The 23,077-nt window shown below is 35.8% G+C and overlaps 1 protein-coding gene across 1 annotated transcript; it reads left to right on the forward strand.

Moving 5' to 3' along the window:
• The first annotated feature begins 10,747 nt into the window (after positions 1-10,747).
• LOC125357912 (olfactory receptor 4L1-like) lies at positions 10,748-11,677 on the forward strand. The gene has a single exon (XM_048354758.1). The coding sequence runs from the start codon at positions 10,748-10,750 to the stop codon at positions 11,675-11,677; it is 930 nt and encodes a 309-aa protein (XP_048210715.1).
• The last annotated feature ends 11,400 nt before the right edge of the window (positions 11,678-23,077 follow it).

A 23,077-nucleotide genomic window follows, 5' to 3' on the forward strand; every position in this document is an offset into this window, starting at 1 on the left:
TCCATCCATAAAGTAATAGACAATTTCATGGCCTCAACAAATAGAAAGATAAATGAACTTCAAGAGTCAAATGAAAAGATAGCTACCCAGCTAAAAGATTTGAGAGACAGCACTCAAAACCAAATTAATGAAGTAAACAAGTCCATTCAGGACCTAAGAGAAAATTATAGCAAAGACATGGAAATCATCAGGAAAGACCAGTCAGAGAAAAAGACACTTGAAAGAAGGTAGCTAGCCTACAGTCTAGACTAGATGAAGCAGAGGATCAAATCTCAGAAGCTGAAGATTTCCTAGAATCTATGGAGAAAGATTTAAAAAAATACAAAACCAATTCAATTGACAAAACAGATCACTCCATGAGCTCCAAGACACAATCAGAAAGCCCAAATTAAGGATAATAGGTATTGAGGAAAACCTGGAGAAAGAAGTTAAAGGGAGAGGCGACCTATTTAATAGAATATTAGCTGAGAACTTCCCAAATATCCATAAGGACAGGCCTATAGAGACAAAAGAAGAATTTAGAACCCCAAACTGACCACATCAAAACAGGACATCCCACTGACACATTGTAAAAAAAAAACAAACAAAAAAAGGAACAAGAGAGTCCAAGGAAAGAATCCTTAAAGATGTTGGGGAGAAGAAAACAAGCACATATAAAGGAAAACCAATCAGAATTACCCCAGACTTCTCAGCAGAGACCATGAAAACAAGGAGAGCCTGGAATGAGGTATACCAAACACGAAAGAAAAATAATTATCAACCAAGAATACTGTACCCAGCTAAACTCTCATTCATAGCCGAAGGTCAAATAAAAGTCTTCCATAGTAAGGAAAAAAACTGAAACAATATATCTCCATCAAACCAGCTTTACAGAAAATCCTCAAAGATGTACTATAAAGGGAAAATAATCAAGATAACAATACAGACAGAGAAATGAACCCTAAACAGAAAACCAGAATATTAGATCAAGTCTTAGCCCATTTTTTGATGGAGTTATTAGTTCTTTGCGGTTTTGTTTTGGAGGAATGTAATTTTTTAGTTCTGTATGTATTTTATATATGAGGCCTTTGTCCGTTGTATGGCCAGAAAAGATCTTTTCCCAATCTGTGGGCTTTCTGTTTATCTTGCAAGCTATGTCCTTTGCCCTGCAGAAGCTCTGCAGTTTGATGCAGTCCCATTTGTCCATCCTTTCTTTGATTTGTAGCATTTCTGGGTCTTTGTTAAGGAAGTTCCATCCTGTGCCAAGGAGCCCAAGTATCTCTTCTACTCCTTCCTTTAGTGTTTTCAAGGGTATCTGTTTTAATTTTGAGGTCTTTGAACCATTTGGAATCGGTTTTGGTGCAGGGTGATATATAAGGATCTAGTTTTGGTTTGTTGCATGTGTTGAACCAGTTTTGCCAGCACCATTTGTTAAAGAGGCTGTCTTTCTTCCATCCTATATTTTTAGCTCCTTTATCAAAGATTAAGTAGGCATAGTTCTGTGGGTTCATTTCTGGGTCTTCAATTCTGTTCCATTGGTCTTCAGGCCAGTTCCAGTGCCAATACCAAGCTGTTTTTATTACTATAGCTTTATAATACAGCTTGAAGTTGGGTGTTGTAATTCCTCCAGAACTATTCATTCTGCTTAGGACTGTTTTTGCTATTATGGGTCTTTTATTGTTACATATGATTTTCTGGATTGCATCCTCTATTTCATTAAAAAATGGTGTTGGGATATTAATGGGTACTGCATTGAATTTGTAGATAGCCATTGGCAATATTGCCATTTTGACTATATTAATCCTCCCAATCCAGGAGCATGGGAGGTTTTTCCATTTCCTTACTTCTGCCTTAATTTCATATTTGATATTTTTAAAGTTCTCATCAAAGAGGTCTTTCACTTCTTTGGTTAAGGTTATTCCTAGGTATTTAATGTTTTTTGAGGCTATTGCAAAAAGAGTTGCTTTCCTGATTTCGGCCTCGGTCTTTGGGTCATTGGTATATAAAAAAGCCATTGATTTTTGAGGGTTTATTTTATATCCTGCTACTTTGCCAAAGTTTTGGATCAGCTCCTGTAGCATGGGAGTAGAGTCTATGGGATTATTTAGGTATAGGATCATGTCATCTGCGAAGAGAGAAAGTTTAACTTTATCTTTTCCTATTTGGATCCCCTTTATATTTTCTTCTTGCCTAATTGCTCTGACTAGGATTCTAGTACTATGTTGAAGAGCAGGGGAGAAAGTGGACATTCCTGCAACAATGTTCATTGCAGCGCAATTTGTCATAGCTAGAATCTGGAAGCAACCCAGATGCCCCTCAGTAGACAAATGGATCAGGAAAATGTGGTACATATACACAATGGAATTTTATGCCTCTATCAGAAAGAATGACATTGCCCCATTTGTAAGGAAATGGAAGGACTTGGAAAAAATTATACTAAGTGAAGTGAGCCAGACCCAAAGAAACATGGACTCTATGGTCTACCTTATTGGGAGTAATTAGTACAGGTTGAGGCAAGTTACAGCAGAGGATCACAAGAGCCCAATAGCTATACCCTTATGAACACATAAGATGATGCTAAGTGAAATGAACTCCATGTTATGGAAAAGATTGTTATATCACAGTTGTAATTACTTTCAATGTCCCATGTGTATCTGTAGCATCTATTATAAATGATGTTCTTGTATCACCTTCCTGTGGTTGTACCTATACTATTTCTGTAACATTATCTGAGTATATTGGAAACCATGTATACTGGTATTAGAACTAGGAAATTGAAAGGGAATACCAAAATTGAGAGACTCGGGGTAAAAAAAAGAAAAACAACTACAAAAGCAATACTTGCAAAACTGTTTGGTCTAAGTGAATGGAACACCGCATGGGGGGAAAGGGAAAAGGGGTAGGGGGAGGGGGGTATTAGGGACGAGGCAACAAACAGTACAAGTAATGTATCCAATGCCTAATGTATGAAACTGTAAACACTCTGTACATCAGATTGATAATAAAAATTTGAGAGAAAAAACAGAACACCAAATCTTTACACCAACAAATTTGAGAACTTGGAAGAAATGGACAATTTCCTAGCAAAAATTGATATCCCCAGACTCAACCACGAAGTTTTAAATCTTCTAAACTTACTCATTTCCAGCATTGAAATAGAAACTGTAATAAGAGATCTCCCATCCAAGAAAAGCACAGTTCTAGACAGAAAAATGCTGAAAAGGTGTTCGATAAAATCCAGCACACATTTATGATAAAATCCTTGGAAAAACTGGCATTCCATGGAACATTCCTGAATATAATAAAGGCAGTCTATGACAAACCAACAGGAAGCATAACTAAACGCTGAAAAACTAAAGCCATTCCATTTAAATCAGGAGCAAGACAGGGTTGTCTGCTCTTTCCTCTCCTCAACATACTACTAGAATTCCTAGCCTGAGCAATTAGGCAAGAAGTAAACATAAAACGGATCAAAATAGGAAAAACGAAATTAAGGCAGAACTAAGGAAATGGAAAAACCTCCCATGCTCCTGAATTGGGAGGATTAATATAGTCAAAATGGCAATATTGCCATAGGCTATCTACAAATTCAATGCAATACCAATTAATATCCCAGCACCATTTTTTAATGAAATAGAGGAACCAATTCAGAAATTCATATGGAACAATAAAAGACCAAGAATAGCAAAAACAATCATAAGCAGAAAGAACAGTCCTAGAGGAGTTACAATTCCAAACTTCAAGCTGTATTATTAAGTTACACTAATGAAAACAGCTTAGTATTGGCACAGGAACAGACCTGAAGACCAATGGAACAAAACTGAAGACCCCAAAATCAACCCAAAGAACTATGACTACTTAAACTTTGAGAAAGTAAAAAAATAGGATGGAAGAAAGCCTCTTTAACAAATGGTGCCGGCAAAACTTGTTCAACACCTGAAACAAACTAAAACTAGATTCTTATATATCATTATGTACCAAAATCAATTGCAAATAGATCAAAGACCTCGAAATAAAAACAGATACCCTGGAAACACGACATGAAGGAGTAGGACAAACACTTGGGCTCCTTGGCACAGGACAAAATTTTCTTAATGAATGCCCAGAAATGCTACAAATCAAAGAAAGGCTGGACAAATGGGACTACATCAAACTGCAGAGCTTCTGCAGGGCAAAGGACATGGCTCCCAATATAAACAGAAAGCCCACAGATTGGGAAAAGATCTTTACAAGCCATACAACGGTTAAAGGCGTTATAACTAAAATATATGCAGAACTAAATAATTAAATTCCTCCAAAACAAAACCATAAAGAACCAACAGACCCCTCAACAAGTGGGCTAAAGACTTAAAAAGAGGGCTGGGGATATGGCCTAGTGGCAAGAGTGCTTGCCTCCTATACATGAGGCCCTGGGTTCAATTCCTCAGCACCACATATACAGAAAATGGCCAGAGGGGGCGCTGTGGCTCAAGTGGCAGAGTGCTAGCCTTGAGCAAAAAGAAGCCAGGGACAGTGCTCAGGCCCTGAGTCCAAGCCCCAGGACTGGCCAAAAAAAAAAAAAAAAAAGACTTAAAAAGAGACTTTTCAGATGAGGAAATGAGAATGGCCAAGAGACATATGAAAAATTGCTCTACATCACTGGTCATAAAAGAAATGCAATTCAAAACAACATTGAGGGTTGGGAATATGGCCTAGTGGCAAGAGTGCTTACTTTCTATATATAAAGCACTGAGTTTGATTCCCCCGCACCACATATATAAGAACTAAAAGCCGTAAGTGGGGCTGTCGCTCAAGTGGCAGGGTGCTAGCCTTGAGCAAAAATAAGCCAGGGACAGTGCTCAGGCTCTGAGTCCAGGCCCAGCACTGGCAAATAAATAAATAAATAAAAACAACATTGAGATTCCAACTCACCCCAGGAAAAATGTCCATTATCAAACAAACAAACAAAAAAACTATCAGTAACAAATGGTGGAGGGGATGTGGCAAACAGGGAACCCAATTCATTGTTGGTTGGAATGTAAACTGGTTCAGCCACTCTGGAAAGTGGTAAGGAGATTCCTCAGAAGGCTAAACATAGAGCTCCCCTATGACCCAACAGCCCCACTTTTATGCATCTACCCAAAAGAACACAAACAAGAACGCACTAAAGTCACCATGTGATGAACAATGTTCATCACAGCACAATTTGTCATAGCTAAAATATGGAACAAACCCAGATGCCACTCAGTAGATGAATGGATCAGGAAAATGTGGTACATACACACAAAGGGATTTTATGCCTCTATCAGAAAGAATGACATTGCCCCATTTGTTACCCTAAGTGAAGTGAGCCAGATTCAAAGAAACATAGACTCTATGGTTTTCCTCATAGGGAATAAGAAGCCCAGGTTTAGAATAGTCACAGCAGAGGCCACAATAACCCAATAGCTATGGCTTTATGAACACATAAGATGATGCTAAGTGAAATGAACTCCATGTTTTGGAAACGACTATTTTGTCACTGTTGTTATTACTTGCAACATGCCATGTGAAACAGTAGCTTCTTTTCTTGATGATCCTCTTGTATCCTCTTCCTGTGGTTGTCCTGGTGCTATCACTCTATCTCATCTGAGTACGCTGTATACTGTAAATACTGGTATTAGAACTAGGGAAGTGAAGGGAATATCAAAATTGAGAGACAAAAGAATAAAAAGACAAACAACTCCAAAAGCAATCCTTGCAAAACCATTTGGTGTAAACCAACTGAACAACTCACGGGGGGGAGAGGGAATGGATGATGGGGGAGGGGGGACTCAGGACGGAGGTAACAAATAGTACAAGAAATGTACCCATGGCCTAACGTATGTAACTGTAACTCCTCTGTACATCACTTTGAAAATAAATAAGTAATTATTATTAAAAATATTGATGGGAAATACAAATAATATTGTCTCTCTCTTATACTTCTAAAGTTCTTACTTTATGCTTCCAAATATGCAATGCTATCTATTAAATACACAGTATTTATATTCACATTTTCAATGGAAACATAGGTTTATTGTTTGATATTGTGCTTTAGTGTTGTCTGTTCTTTATGTTGAAAACCTACACACTAATGAGAGATTCCAGATTCTTACCTGCCAACTACATGGTCTTAATTGCTGAGGGAATACTTTATATGACACAAGGTTTTCCCAGGCTCATTAATTAATACATGTCTCTAGCATATAATTTCATAATAAAGGAGATTTCTCTTTTATTAGACATGGAAAATAATCAACAAGAAAGAAAGTAAAAGAAAATCTGTCACAAGTGAAAATAATCCTGACATACTCTCAAGAACCTCAAGTCCAAATCAAGAGGTATGGAGGAAAATGTTGAAGATAGTTTTATGCTTATTCTTTGCTAGGTACAGTATTGTTTGCTTTTTTTCCTAATTTTAAAATACAATATTTATGAAGGATACTTTTCAAATTAAATAGGTAAAGAAAAATGCAGTGTTGTCATTTCTAGCATCCAACATAAATTACTGAAACATGTTACATGATGTCAAACTCCTTTGATACTAAAACAAAACTACCTTTCACTTGTTCAAGCATCATTTGTATATTTTAATCACATTTACTTATTTATAAATGGTGCTATTGAAATTTTCCTTACTGAATTGCAAGACTCTCATATGAAAAAGATATATAAAGTAGGTACTGTAGTACTTTGATACTGCTTTTAACTCTTACAAATTCTTTTTTTTTTTTTTGCCAGTCCTGGGCCTTGAACTAAGGGCCTGAGCACTGTCCCTGGCTTACTTTTTGCTCAAGGCTAACCCTCTGGCACTTGAGCCACAGCACCACTTCTGAACGTTTTCTATATATAAGGTGCTGGGCTATCGAACCCAGGGCTTCATGTATACAAGGCTAGCACTCTTGCCACTAAGCCATAGTCCCAGCCCCTCTTACAAATTCTTTTATGCAAGCCCTGAGACTAGAACTTGGCATCTAGGCATTAAGAGCTTATTTTTGCTCAGAGTTAGTATTCTACCACTTAAGCCACAGTCACTTATTTGGGGATAAGCATCTCATGGACTTTCCTTCCTGGGCTGGCTTTGAACCAGTGTCAACATTTCTCAGCACGCTGAGAAGCTAGAATGACACGTGTAAGCCACTGTCATATACTCTTTTAGAACATTGGTTGCATTTTTTAACTGATAAAGACATTGCTCATCTGCAGTAAAATGTTCCAATCATCCGATATACTGTTTTCCATTGTTGTTGCATTTATATATTAGGTCATAACTGATATGTCGGTATAGCTTGATTTTTTATATTTAATTTATTTCATTATTTGTTCTTATTCTATTATTATAACTTTACCTATTTGTACTAGGAGGTGATGTTTAACAAAGCAGTTTAGAAATAAGATACACCTTGACTTTTTAAAATATGTGTATTGCTATGTGTAAAGTAATTTTCTCATTTGAAGTCATTGATAGCTAAACAAATACATAATATATATGTATGCATATATATATATGAATAGAATCTAACTTAGCCTTGTTACATTGCATACATTTTTGTTCAGAACTGGTGCAAAATAATCATATATATACATATATATTTGTGGGGCATGAAAGCTTGCTTTTATAGATTATTAGCTTGCAATAATTAGATTCTGAGCTAAGCTCTATAGGGAAATGTTCTAAAGATAAATACTGTTGATAGTTTAATGAATTTATTGTTCTTCAGATTTTTATCAGAATTCTCTCAATATGTTCACAGGCATTTATTTAAATGCCATATAAACTATAACTATGATAATAATCATAATAATATAGACACATTTCTCTATATTAGCACATACAAATTTGTATGCTTGAGTTATATTATTGATGGGATTAATACCTGATTACTAGAGATATTTAATCAGAATTACTTGTTATTTTTCTATGGATACTTTAGGACACAAATCCTGGAAATTCCCCATAAACTGCTGCAAACTTTTATATCTAAGATAAAGTACAAAATTTCTCCTGTAAATATCTTAATGTACAAAAATAATATTATTCTTTTTATAGTCCATCTCACAACATGACCAAAATGTATATTTTAATATAGTAGAAAAATAAGATATTTTATTGTTATATTGATAATAAAATTATGGTTGATACTTGAAATATTAATGCATACATGTAAATTAGTGAAATTTGAAACTTTATGATATTTTAATTAATTTATGTCTGCTGAAAGGAAAAGGTTTTGAATTTTGAGGAATCAAAATTCCTCTCATTGGGAGATTATGTTAATAGCATTAATAGAATTTCACAATGACACTTCACAATGAGTTGACATTAATAGTTTCTGTGAAAATTGGGAAGGAAAATAATCTGAAAATATGGAAAGGTGACTAAGTATCATAAATAAAATCAGAAGAAATTATACTGGATTATTCAGAAAATCTATACCATAGTTGAAAATAATAGAAAAGCTAGCAGTTAATTCAGTTCTTTTAATGAAGGATAATTTTCTTTGCATCAAGTTTTAGGTAATGACAAAATAAATACATACTGTAAGTGGAGAAGGAGCTGGAAGAAGAGAACTGAAGACCCAAACCAGAATTTTAGGCAAGTTCTGAATAAAACATATAATTCCATAAGCAAACATGAGACCTTGGAGGAAGAAAAAGCAGCGAGGAATCCTTAGAAAATATACATATTGGAAGGAGTGAAGAAAATGTTCCTCTTAGGAGAGGAACAGAAAGGCACAGTGCATATGTGCATCTGATCATACAACATAATATTTATTAAAATGAGCTCCAGGAAATGGAAACAAGGTGTTTTATTTCTACTTTTCTGTTTTTCTTTCTTTTCTTTTTGTCTTATTTGCATGACTGTATATATGTCTTTTAGAGTGTAAAGGGATGCAAAGAAATAGAAGGACAAAGGGTAAACAAATGCTGCAATGGACACTATGTTGAAAATTACCTATACAACTTGTGGGTAGGATGGGAGGGGAAAATGGAGAAGCAAAGGAAGAGGAGTCATTATCCAAAAGGAAATTTACTCTTTGCCCGACATATGTAACCTATGTTTTTAGCATTTTCAAATAAAAAATTTTTTAAAAGAAAATACACATATTCAAGGGAATGAAGAAAATGTAAATAATTTAAGAATTTAATGGGTCTCCGACATAATAGGAAAAGCAGAAGAGCAAGCAAGCGTCTGAATATATGTCAGAAAAAAATATAAATATAAAACATCCAAATAGAAAATTTAAGCAACTCTACATTGGACCAGATTTTCAGTATGAGTCTTGAGTGTTTTAGAGGAGTCATTGAGATCAAACAGTTGGCTAGTAGAAGCAAACAGTATTTTAAAACACTAATTAACTTACTAAGAGTAACTTCCAATTAAAAGAATATAAAGAAGTATATAATAGTTTTATATTTTATATGTCATGTACTGTAAGATTGATTCATTTTAAGTATTTATTTCCGTGATTATTATATGTGTGTAGTTGTGTAAATGTAACCACAGTCTGATGTAAATAATTTTTATTATCATAGAAAGAAAACTATGAGCTCAAACCAAGAGAAGCAGTGATGTTTCTAGTGTCTGACTTGTAGATTTGTGTATCTATGATCTTTTGTGTTAGGTTTATTTAAGTATGTTTCTGAAGTTATTCTTCCTCTAAACACAAATATATGTAGGTTTTGCAAAACAAGGTCAATGGAAATTCAAATCATATTTACTGTCATCAAGTAGCTACTAAAAAAAGACCAAAATATACACATAAATCAATTACTTTTCTTTAATTATCTTAAGTGATGTGCATTGTATCCAGTACACATAAGCAAAGACAGAAATGCCCATCTACTTAATAAAACAATTCTTAGTTCATTTGTTTCCTAACAGGAATCCATTTATATGGAGAGATTTTAGGATCATAATCCTGAATTATAATGACTGACTTTCAATGCTCAAGTTCATATAAACAATGTCTAAAAAGTCCAGTAAGGATGATTTAGTGTTGTACACTATAATACAAGAAGAATCTATATTTTAAAACAAAATTACTTCAATATTTACTTTAAGGACTTGTATACGGTCACATATACACACCAAACAAGCACATTGATGAACAATGGCAACACAATGGATTTGAGAAAGTGAGTTCAAAAAGATCCAAGGCTATTTCTTGTTTTCTGAAAATTTAGGATACTATAAAAATAATTTAAAAAGTAAAATGACTATTACTGATCAAAGATTTTATTTCATGTACATGCTAATTTGAACATTTGTTTTAAAGCTATGAAATACTTCTTGCAAATTGTTTGAAAAATAGAGCACAATGCAATTCCCTTTGTAGTTCCATATTCCTTTTTATTGAAATAATACATCCTCCAGGAGAGACAGGCACACAAATGAAAATAATAATCTTAATCATAGTTTTCATTTTTTTGTCTAGGTAAACAAATCAGTTAAAAATCAAGACGAACTGACAAGAATACCATTTAACAGAATAAATACTATAAAAAATGTTTCTTCCACTGTCCCAGTGCTTTCAATTATCATGTAAGTATATGAACATTGTTTCATAGCAATATTGTTTTACATACTATAATCACTAATTATAGAAAGTGGTATATTGATGAAGTTAAAATGACGTGTTATCACAGCATATATTTTTGTGTTGCAAATTAATAGAAATAGAAATACATTGGTATTAATTGTGTTTTGCACCTTTCAAATCTATTTGTATATAAAGAGATCCCAGAATTTTTCTGATTACAGTAAATGGATCACAAAAATGGATCAATTGTGACTGAGTTTATATTAATAGGATTTTCTGGAGGATGGGAACTGCAAATTTTTTGCTTTGTGATATTTTCCTTGATCTACTGTGCTACTGTGGTGGGAAACATTCTCATTATTATCACAGTGATATTTAGTTCTTCCCTTCATTCGCCCATGTACTTCCTCCTTGGGCACCTCTCCTTTTTAGACATGTGTCTCTCCAGTGCCACAACACCCAAGATGATCACAAACTTGCTTACTGAACACAAGATGATTTCAGTATGGGGCTGCATGACACAGATGTTTTTTATGCACTTCTTTGGGGGTGCTGAAATGACTCTTTTGATAGTCATGGCCTTTGACAGATATGTGGCCATTTGTAAACCTCTGCACTACAGGGCAATCATGAATCCAAGATTAGTAAGTAGGTTTCTAATAATTTCATGGATAGTTGGCTTTTTACACACCATGAGCCAAATGGTACTAACAGTGAACTTGCCTTTTTGTGGCTACAATGTTGTAGACAACATATTTTGTGATCTTCCTGTGGTGATTAAGCTTGCTTGTGTTGAAACATATATTCTGGAGTTATTTGTCATTGCAGACAGTGGGTTGCTCTCTTTAATCTGCTTCATCCTTCTGCTTGTCTCCTACACTATTATCCTTGCCACTGTACAACAAAAATCATCTGGAGGACTTCCTAAGGCTCTGTCCACATTATCTGCTCACATCATTGTGGTCACTCTGTTCTTTGGACCCTGTATACTTATTTATGCCTGGCCATTCAGTAGTTTTACAAGCAATAAAACCCTTGCAGTTTTTTACACTGTTATCACACCTTTACTGAATCCTATTATTTATACCCTGAGAAATCAGAAAATGCAAGAGGCTATGAGAAAATTACATTTGCACCACATCAGCTGCATATAGAACTTCCAAGTTTAACATTATATATTAGGACAATTTTATCTCCAGAGTAAAATAAATTGAATTGATTATATATAATGCTTTGTTTTACTTTTCATATTAGAATCATGACCAAGGTAGAAATGTTAATAAAAAAAATTCTTTTAAATTTGCAGTTATGGGTATTAACGTATCTTCAACAATGATAGTGAGGCCTGGAGAAAAATAGACATATAAAGCCACAGAGTACTTGCCTTTACTTAATATACCTATATTAGTGATGAAATAACTGTAAAAGAGTACATGTATATTCTTAATGATTATGTTAACTTATATAGATAACATGTTTTTATTTAACGTTTACTATCATTTAGCTAGGCATTATGTATAAGTCATGAAGGTCATGTGTTTAATAAAGAAAAATGAATTGAAATTTGTTGAATCAGGATGGAAAAGTTTGTCAGTACAATCAAAAGTAAAGTAAACACAAAGTTCCATGGAGAGGAGGGGAAGCAACAGTAGATAATTTCAACGGAACTTCAGAATTGTTTTGAAATTCTATAGCTGTGCATGTGAGCATGCTCTTTTGATTTTCAAACATTAATAAATGAAGGTAGAACCCAAAGTTTGCCCTTTTATTTTGTGGAATGTGTCATTTCACTTTACCTTTTCAAGGACTTTCTGTTAATCTAATAATAAATGTGAGTAAACAGAAGAGAAAAATGAAGTAAATTAAGACAATAACATTTGTAATGAATTTTACTACCACATCATAAAAATTGCAATTGAATTGCAAAACATCCCCCATTATAGGAATCTTAATCATTTATAAGGTAAAATATTCACCTGCAGGTGGGTGGGATTATACTCTATATAATGAAATAATTTCCAAGATTCTATGTTAATCAGTATAATGCACTCAACTCTTTGACAGCCTTTGGATAAAAAATATTTTAAATTTGTAAAATTATTTATAACTAAAACATTCTAAAAGAAAATCACACCCAGGATAGAAAAAAATGAATTCTATTCCATCTGCATAAATTAGCACTGCACAATATAAGCCTGAATTTGATAAAGCACTATGGACTGGGTTTTAAGAGTGAGATATTTGATGGAGGCCATGTTAAAGCCTTAGACAAGGAAATGGACAAAACAAGATAATACATATATATGTACATATATATGTCTTGACTTTGATTTCTATATGATATTAAAGCAATTATCCAAAAGGATCTCGCTGATAATTACATTCTTTGTATAATTTAATCATCAAAGTGCGAATTACATTTTTTGCTAAGCACCAATGAGAAACAAAATAACAGCATCAAAATGATTGAGGAGCATTTACAGATAAGTAAAACTATAAATATTTACTATTAACAGAACTATATACTTGCCATTTTTCAATCAGTTTAATTTTTCATGAAAGGACTGTTGATTTTAAAAAAAATCTTCAGTAAACCAGGCACTGGGTGGCTTACACCTATAATCCTAGATACTCAGGAAGCTGAAATCTGAGGATTGCGGTTCAATGTCATTATGGGCATGAAAATCTATGAGACTCTTATCTCTAATAAACAAAGAAAGCCCCAAATAGAAATATGGCCTAAGTGATAGAGTGCTGCCTTGAAAAAAGGAAGATCAAGGATAGTGACCAGATCTTGAGTTCAAGCCCCAAGATAGGAAAAAAAGTTGTTCAATAAAAACAGATCTCTACAAATAACCACAAATAATATGCAAACAAGGAAATGGATTTTAATAAAAACACAGATTAAAAAGCTAAGTAAAATCCAAATGGATGTAAAATATTAATGAATTTTAAGGAATACAGCTATCTGCTAAAAAAATGAAAAATGCATGCATAAATTTTAATGCATATTCTGAAATAAGGAGGTTAGGTTTAGCTGGCAACATCTTGCCCACATGGTGAATTGTAGGGCATCTTGTCTTCATTGTGGAGGAAGAGAAGTTTCACTCCCAGGTGAAGGGTGTGCCTGAGTTCCTAGAGGAAGGGAAGTATCATCCGCAGGTGATGGGTGTGCCTGAATCCCTGGAGACAGGAGTGGGCACTTTCCCTATACATTACTGAGCCTGTTGTTCCAGTGCCTTGGACTGGGAGCTTTTTGTGATCTTGCCCCCTGACCTAACCCTCTTTAGATGCAGACCATCTCAGCACCATTATGTCATAACACATGTCTCCATGTTCACATCCTGTGTCCTGTTTCCTGGTTCAATTTCAGTCACCATGGTGTCCCACTTCAACTATTCATTGGAATTGAATTAGTTTGTTGGTATTTTTGTTCTTTTTTCCTCTCTGGCTTGTTTCCTAATAGAGTTAAGTATATTTGTGGGCCTACAGCCTACTTGCACACTGCTAATGCTTTAATAAAGATTCCAAGATTCAATCTACTAAAATGTGACTTCTCTGATAATTTACTTCATAACATTCTGCAAAATAAAGTTGAGGAAAGGTATGGGATTGAGAGGAATAGGGAAGGATAATGAAAAGGGTGACACAGGTCAGTATTCATTGTATTCATGTACTAACTTGTTGAATTCAATGCCTTTGTACAACAATTTAGAAGTAAAAATTTAAAAACACAAATGTAAAGAAATTAATGAAGACCTCAAGTCAAGACATGAAGGAAGATCTCAATAGAGATAGAAATCCTGAAAAAAATTATCAAACTGAAGGGCAAATTATGTAAAATAAATTTGAAAACTTGCCAGTAGGTTCATAAAACAGAAGCAGACTTGAAAACAGTAAAAACAGTAGAGAGGTAATGAATAAACACATCAAAAGATCTAAGAACTATGATAGAAGTTTTTAACATCTGGAGCACTCAATTAAAATGTATGTGTAATATATATTGAGGAAGAAGAGAAGATAACTGAGAACCTATTCAAAAAGGAACAACAGAATGCTTTCCAAATCAAACCAAATAGGTTTCCAAGAGAAACGTACCCAGGTACAATGGGCTTTTAGAAGACTCAGCAGATAGACTAGAAGAGAACCACTGCACAACAGCAATACAAGAACCCCCAAACCAAGAGTGTAAAGACATAATAATCATAACTGTACAACTTGAGGGGGGAAGGTGGAAGAAAAATGAGGAAGGAGGTAACAAGTTTAATGAGAAATGAACTCACTAGTTTAGGTATGTAACTGTAACCTCTCTGTATGTCACCTGGACAATAAAAACAATTTTTAAAAAGAAATGATCATTACAGAAATCAATGTGCTAGAGGTTAAAAGAATGGTATAAAATTAATAAAAATAAAATTTTGTTAATAAAAATGATAAACAACATTGTTAAAATGAAGAAGAGAAATCACACAAATAAAAATTAAGGATGAAATAAGAGCTACTATAATAAATTCAAGTAAAATCGAGAACAATGTAGGACTATACTTCTTAAACTTCTTTGTGAACAAACTAGGAAATCTTGTAGAAATGAATACATTTGAATATACCAAAAACTGATCCAACAGGATATAAACTAAACAGATCTATAAGCAATGAAATTTTAATGTTAATAGAGAATCCTTCCACATACCAAAAAAAAAAAAAAAATTCCAGGACGTAATTTATTCAAAGCTAAACTCTATTTGACCTATAAAAAATATCTGTACTGCTTGAAATTTTTCATAAAATGCGAAGGGAGGGATCACTACCTAATTTTATTAGTCTTGGATAATAAACAACACTAGACTAGACATTCAAGAAAGAGCACTATAGACCAATCTCTTTGATGAACAAAGATACAATAATCCTTAATAAAATATTTGCAAACCAAATTCAACAAACAATGGAAAAAAATTCACAAAATTTGTTTTATCCCAAGGATGCAGATTTTGTTCAATTAATGTAAAACAATATCACTAAACACAATACAGAACAACTTCTGGGAAAATGGTGGAGGAGCAGAATATCCCTGTCCAAGCTCGCACTGAGAACCCAGTTTTACTACTCCAAAGAAACTTTCATTCCTAGAAAGACAGCCCAAGTAAGTTATAATAGAATAGAGATTCTTTTTTTTTGGGGGGGGGCAGTCCTGGGGCTTGGACTCAGGGCCTGAGCACTGTCCCTGGCTTCTTCTTGCTCAAGGCTAGCACTCTGCCACTTGAGCCACAGCGCCACTTCTGGCCATTTTCTGTATATGTGGTGCTGGGGAATCGAACCTAGGGCCTCATGTATACGAGGCAAGCACTCTTGCCACTAGGCCATATCCCCAGCCCCAGAATAGAGATTCTTGACACAAAGGAAAAATCCAGGCAGCTGGCTTAAGATAAGAGATCTGAGCTCCTGGTGGTTCCTGTGTCCATGCCAGCACTGGCAGAGCAACCAGCACTCCATGCACGTACAGTACATAGCAGTGACCAGGAAGAAATCCTCCAGACAGGCGGCAGATAGACAAGGATTACAGGTTGATCATGGACAGGCCAAAATTCCAGAGAAAGCATGAGTATCCCATGAAAGACATTCTCATTCATACCCACAGAACAGCATATTGATCGTATCCTTTTCCCCACAAATAGTATAAAGAACCATCTTGGACTCTAGCATAGACTGGGCCAGAGCAGACTAGAAATAAAGCAGGCCAGGGGAAAGTGAGGAAAAGGGGGCCATCTTGAAAAGGGCAAGAGTAACTGAACAGTGAGATCCAGCTCCACCCAGAAAGTCTCCCTGCCCAGGTGGGAGGATCTTTCCATGGCAGGATGGCTCATAGACTCAGGTAAACTCATCCAGAAGTGCCCCATCTCCTCCCACCCCACCCCACCCCAATGACACTGCCGTTGCCAATTACTCAGCAGCTGGAATTTCTGAAATCAAACCGAAAGCAGCAGCAAGCAGTTACTGGTGGCATGGAACAAGCAGATGAGGGGAGAGGCTGGTCAACGTCCCCATTACAGAGGGCACCCAACTCCTACCAGCAAACCAAGGTGAACCACACAGCCAGCGCGCACCCCCCCCCCCACCAGGAGAAGGTCTCACCACCCAGGTGGGAGGCACTTCCCTTGGGGCCAGCGGCTTTCAGCTCAAGGTAAACAAAGACAGAGGTGTCCAGCTCTGCTGACACTGTAGTACAGCCAGCAGCAGGAGTTAAAAACAGAGCTCCTACAGCAGGACCCACGGTTCCTGAGACTGTTCAGGTCCTCCAATTTCAGAGGGCACCCAACTTGTACCCACAAACTATAAGAACCACACAGCGCTAGCATTTAACTAGCAGGGGAAGAGGAGGAGAGAGCAGACCCACCCTCTGAAAAACTGAAAACAAATCAAAACAGCCAAGCCTCAGGAAAACAGATCATAGAACATCATAAGGAAACCAGCAGCTGGAAACAGCCCACCCAAACAAGGAAAACTCCTTTTATCTTCATTTGTTTACTTGTCCTTGTATTTTATTCTCTATTTTATTTTAGTAGTCTGATATTTCAACCCATTAGCCAAACACTATTTTGACTTCTAGTCTCAGTTTGTTTTTCTTTGTTTCTCTTTTCACATTTTTTCTCTAAGATTACTTTCATTTGATTGATGCCTTTGCTGTTATTGTTGACCCTCTGTCGTGTATCATCTTAATTTTCTTTCTGCCTATTCTACTCTTTTCCACATTTCCATTTCACTGACACTAAATAAAAACATTATTCCCCCATTCCTTTTAGTCTATTACCTTCACTACTCCTAACTTACCCTCCTAAATTTACTTCCAGGACCTCCATACTAAACTGATGCCTGGATATTGGCAGGCTAGATACAGGGTATCCTTGATCAATCTGACTGAGTTAAAGGGGTTCATAAAGCAATACCATCAGTCCAAAAAGAAACAAGTGTAAGAACAGACTTGCTTGTGGTTATAACTGTATATAATTAGCAACTGCAGACAGGGGTCAGGGTGGTTTTTATACTAAAATAATATTCTTTGGGGATACCAAATCTGATTTATATACAAAAAAGTGAGGGAAGTTATCTGTACATGAAGATGAACCTCTAAGATTTATATAACAAGGCTTGGTAAGGAATGTTTCGGGTCTTAAACAGTATTTGTAGATTGGCATTCCCAAGGCAAATGAGCAGAAGCACAAGAAAGATGGCAAGTCAGGGAATCTCATCTCCCACTCAAAATAAGCAGGAAACAGAGCAATCAATCAAAGACTTAGAGGAGAATGTTCAAAATGCCCTACATACTCTGATGATAAAAATGATAAATGAAAAGTTGGAGTCTACTCAGGCAAGTATTCTAGAGCATGTGGAGGCTAGCCAAAGATTAATACGTGAACACCATGTAAACAACTGTAAATTAATACAGGAAATCATGGCTGAAACAAACTCCATTAGAAGGAAAGGAATCCTAAGAAAAGATAGCTACTCAACTAAAAGATTTGAGAGACAGCACTAAGAACCAAATTAATACAGGACAGAAGAGAAAATTATAGTAAAGACATGAAAGCCATCAAGAAAGACCCGTCAGAAGGAAGGGAGATTTGAAATGAAGTAGCTTACCTAAAGAGAAGCCCGGATGAGGCAGAGGATCAAATCTCAGGAACTAAAGTTTCTTTAGATTTTATGGAGAAAGAACAAAAAATAATATAGAACCAATCCAATGACCAAGTAAGATCGCTTCAGGAGCTCCAAGATACAATCAGGGAGCCAAATCTAAGGCTAATAGGTACTGAGGAAAGCATAGAGAAAGAAGTTAATGGAATAGGCAATATGTTTAACAGAATACCAGCAGAGAACTTCACAATATCCAGAAGGATAGGCCTATCTAGACAGAAGAAGCATTTAGAACCCCAAAAAGACAAGACCGGAATAGGACATCCCACCGACACATTGTAATCCAAACAGGATCAATAGAGACCAAGGAAAGAATCCTTAAACCTGCTAAGGAGAAGAAAAAAGTCACATATAAAGGAAAACGAATCAGAATTACTCCAGATTTCTCTGGATAGACCATGAAAGCAGGGAGAGCCTAGAATGAGGTATGCCACACCCTAAAGAAAAATTACCAACCAAGAATACTGTACCCAGCTAAACTCTCATTCACAGCTTAAGGTCAAACAAAAGTCTTGCACAGTAAGGAAAAACTGAAACAATGTATCGCCACAAACCAGTATTACAGAAAATTCTCAAGTATGTCCTCCACATGGAAAAACATCAAGATCACAATATAGACATAGAAATGAACCCTAAATAGAAAATCAGGTAATTAGAGCAAGAATGGAAAAGACACACACTTAAAAAGATAGCTATAATGAAAGGAGCAAACAATCATCTCTCAACCCTAACTGTCAATACTTATGGACTTAACTCTCCAATTGAATGAGAGAGACTCTTTTTTCTTTTTTTTTTTTTTTTTTTTGGCCAGTCCTAGGCTGTGAACTCAGGACCTGAGCACTGTCCCTGGCTTCTTTTTTGCTCAAGGCTAGCACTCTGCCACTTGAGCCACAGCACCCCTTCTGGCCATTTTCTGTATATGTGGTGCTGAGGAATTGAACCCAGGGCCTCATGTATACGAGGCAAGCACTCTTGCCACTAGGCCATATTCCCAGCCCGACAGAGACTCTTAAGTTGGATCTAAAATCAAAATCAATTTTTCTGCTGCCTCCAAGAGACAAATCTAGCAGCAAAAGCAAACATTTTCTAAAAGTGAAAGGCTGGAATAAAATCTACCAAGCAAATGATCCCCATAAGCAGGCCAGAGTTGCAATCCTAGTATCAGATAAAATTGACTTCAAATTAAAAAAAAAAAAAAGGCAAGTAGAGACAAAGAATGTTACTACATACTAATAACAGGATCTCTTCTACAGGAGGATATAACCAACCCAGAAGTCTACAAGCCAAATACAGTAGCACCCAAATTCATCAAATAAACGCTACTGACGCTATAAACACTCTTAGATCCAAACACATTGATTGTTGTAGACATTAACACACCACTGTCACCTCTGGACAGATCAACATGCCAAAAACTGAGCAAAGAAACCTCATAACTAAACAACTACATAAACCAACTAGACTTAACCAACATCTACAGAATATTCCATCCAGAAACACCAGAATATACATTTTTCTTGGCAGCACATGGAACATTCTACAAAATAGATCACATTTTAGGTCACAAGGCAAAACTGTAAGAATTCAGAAGTATCAAAATCATTCCCTGCATTTTCTCAGACCACAGTGGAATAAAATTAGAGCTCAACTCAAACAGTCACCACAGAAAATCCTACTATTCATGGAGACTTAACAACACATTGCTGAACCACCAGTGTGTCATTGAAGAAATTAGAACAAAAATTCAAATGTTTATGGAATTAAACCAAGATGAGCCCACAACATACGAGCTCCTTTGGGATACAGCAAATGCAGTAGTCAGGAGCACATTTATAGCTCTGAGAGACTATATCAACAAACTGGAGAAATATCAACAACTTAAGGAAGCACCACCTTAAAATCCTTGAAAGAGAACAAGCTAAACCCCAAGCCAATAAATGGAAGTAATTAATTAAAACTAAATCAGAATGAAACGACTTAGACTAAAAAAAAAAAATACCATAGAAAGAACAACAAAAGAAAGAGTTGGTTCTTTTAAAAACTTAACAAGGTAAACAGACCCCTAGCAAATCTGACAAAAAAATGAAGACAGCACATCCAAATAAACAAGATCAGAGATGAAACAGGAAACCTCACCACAGAAACAACGAAGATTCAGAACTTAATAAGGGAATATTTTGCAAACCTTTATGATAATAAATTTGAGAACCTGGAAGAAATGGATGAATTCCTAGCAAAAATTGGTATGACCAAACTTAACCACGAAGATTTAAACCTACTAAACACACCCATATGCAGCACTGAAGTAGAAACTGCAATAAAGGATCTCCAATAGAAGAAAAGCCCAGGTCCAGATGGATTCCTGGCAGAATTCTACAAGGCCTTCAAAACAGAACTCACACCCATATTCCTCAAAATCTTCAATGAAATTGAAAGTGAATGTTTGCTACCAAACACATTCTATGATGCCAGTATAACCGTTATCCCCAAACCAGGCAGGGACTCATCAAGGAAAGAGAAATAAAGACTGATTTCCTTGATTAACATCGATGTAAAAATTCTCAACAAAATTCTGGCCAATCCACTTCAACAAGTCATCAAAAAAACATACACTATGATCAAAATGGATTCATTCAGGCTAAGCAAAGCTGGTTCAATATACACAATTCAATCAATATAATCCACCATATCAACAGAAGCAAGGTCAAGAATCACATGATTATTTCTCTAGATGAAGAAAAAGCATTTGATAAAATTTTGCACTCATTTATGATAAAAGCTTTGGAGAAACTAGAATTCCAGGGAACATTCCTGAATATAATTAAGGCTGTCTATGACAAACCCACAGTGAGCATTATTCTTAGTGGGGAAAGGTTAAAGCCATTTCCTCTAAAATTAGGAGCAATACAAGTTTGTCTGCTCTCTCCTCTCCTTTTCAACATAATACTAGAATTCCTAGACAGAGAAATAAGGCAAGAGGAAGACATCAAGGGGATCCAAGTAGGAAAAGGTTAAGTTAAACTCTCTCTCTTTGCAGACGACATAATCCTGCATCTAAGAAACCCCATAGATTGTACTCCCAAGGTACTTGAGCTGTTCTAAAACTTTGGCAAAGTAGCAGGATATAAAATAAATCCTTTTAAATCACTGGCTTTTCTATCTGCCAATGACCTGAAGAGTGAGCATGAAATCTGGGAAGCAACATCTTTGCAATAGACTCAAAAATATAAAATATTCAGGAATAGCCTTAACCAAAGAATTGAAAGACCTCTATGATAAGAACTGTGAAAATCTGAAAAAAGAAGTTAAGGCAGAACTAAGGAAATGGAGAAACCTCCCATGCTCCTAGATTGGATGGATTAAGACTGACAAAATGGCAGTATTGCCAAAGGCTGTCTACAAATCAAACACAATACCCAACTATATCCCAACAACATTCTTTAATGAAATAGAGGAAGCAATCCAGAAGTTCATATGGAACAATAAAGACCCAGAGTCACAAAAACAATCCTAAGTAGAAAGAACAGAGCTGGAAGAATTACAATACCAAACATCAAGCTGTAGTACAAAGCTATAGAAATAAAAATAGCTTGGTATTGGCACAAGAACAGGCCTGAGGACCAATGGAACAGAATGGAAGACCCAGAAAAGAACCCGCAGAACTATGGATATTTAATTGTTGATAAGGGTGCTAAAACAATAGGATGGAAGAAACACAGCCTCTCCAGCAAATGGTGCTGACAAAAGTGGTTCAACACCTGTAACAAATTACAACTAGATCCTTATATATCAGCTTGCACCAAAATCAACTCCAAATGGATCAAACAACTCGAAGTAAAATCAGGTACCCTGAAAACACTACAAGAAGGACTAGGAGAAACACTTAGGCTCCTCAGCATGGAACCAAACTTCCTTAACAAAGGCCCAGAAACACAACAAACCAAAAAAAGTTTGGAAAAGTGGTACCTCATAAAACTGCAGAACTTCTGCAGGGCAAAGGGCATATCTTGCAAGATCAATAGAAAGCCCACAGATTTGGAGAAGATCATTGCCAGCCTTACAATGGACAAGGGCCTCATATCTAAAATGTATGTAGAACTAAAAACATTAAATTCCTCCAAAATAAATCCTCTAAGAACCAATGGCCCCATCAACAAGTGCTCTGAAGACCTAAAAATAGACTTCTCAGAAAAGGAAATAAGAATGGCCCAGAGACACATGACAAGGTCCTCTACATCACTGCCATAAAAGAAATTCAAGTCAAACAACAGTAAGATTATACCTCACTCCAGTACTTATTTCCATTATCAGGAAAACTAACAATAACAAAAGCTATAGGGTATGTGGCCAAAAGGGAACCCTACTTAATTGTTGATGGGACCGTAAATTTGTTCAACCACTGTGGATAGGGGTATGGAGGTTCTTCAGAATGCTAAACATAGAGCTCCCCTATGACCCAGCAGCCCCTCTTTTGGGCATCTATTCAAAATATTACAAGCAAGACAACACTAAAGCCGCCAGCACAACGATGTTCATCAGAGCACAAGTTTTCATTGCTAAAATATGGAACCAACCCAGATGCCCCTCAGTAGATGAGTGGATCAGGAAAATGTGGTACATATACACAATAGACTTCTATGCCTCTATCAGAAAGAATGACATTCCCCCATTTTATGGAAATGGAAGGACTTGGGAAAAAATTATACTAAGTGAAATGAGCCAGACCCCCCAAAAATGGACTCTATACCTTCCCTTATAGGAAATGGTATTTGTTTAGGCTAGTCATCGCAGAATATTACAATAGCCCAATAGTTATGCCCTTAGGAACACATAAGATGATGCTAAGGGAAATGAACTCCACGTTA

The sequence above is a fragment of the Perognathus longimembris genome, chromosome 10 (assembly GCF_023159225.1).
Source record: "Perognathus longimembris pacificus isolate PPM17 chromosome 10, ASM2315922v1, whole genome shotgun sequence".
NCBI classification, from domain to species: Eukaryota; Metazoa; Chordata; class Mammalia; order Rodentia; family Heteromyidae; genus Perognathus; species Perognathus longimembris.

Excerpts from the sequence above, each read along its gene's own strand:
- LOC125357912 (XM_048354758.1), top strand. The coding sequence starts at position 10,748 with ATGGATCACAAAAATGGATCAATTGTGACTGAGTTTATATTAATAGGA.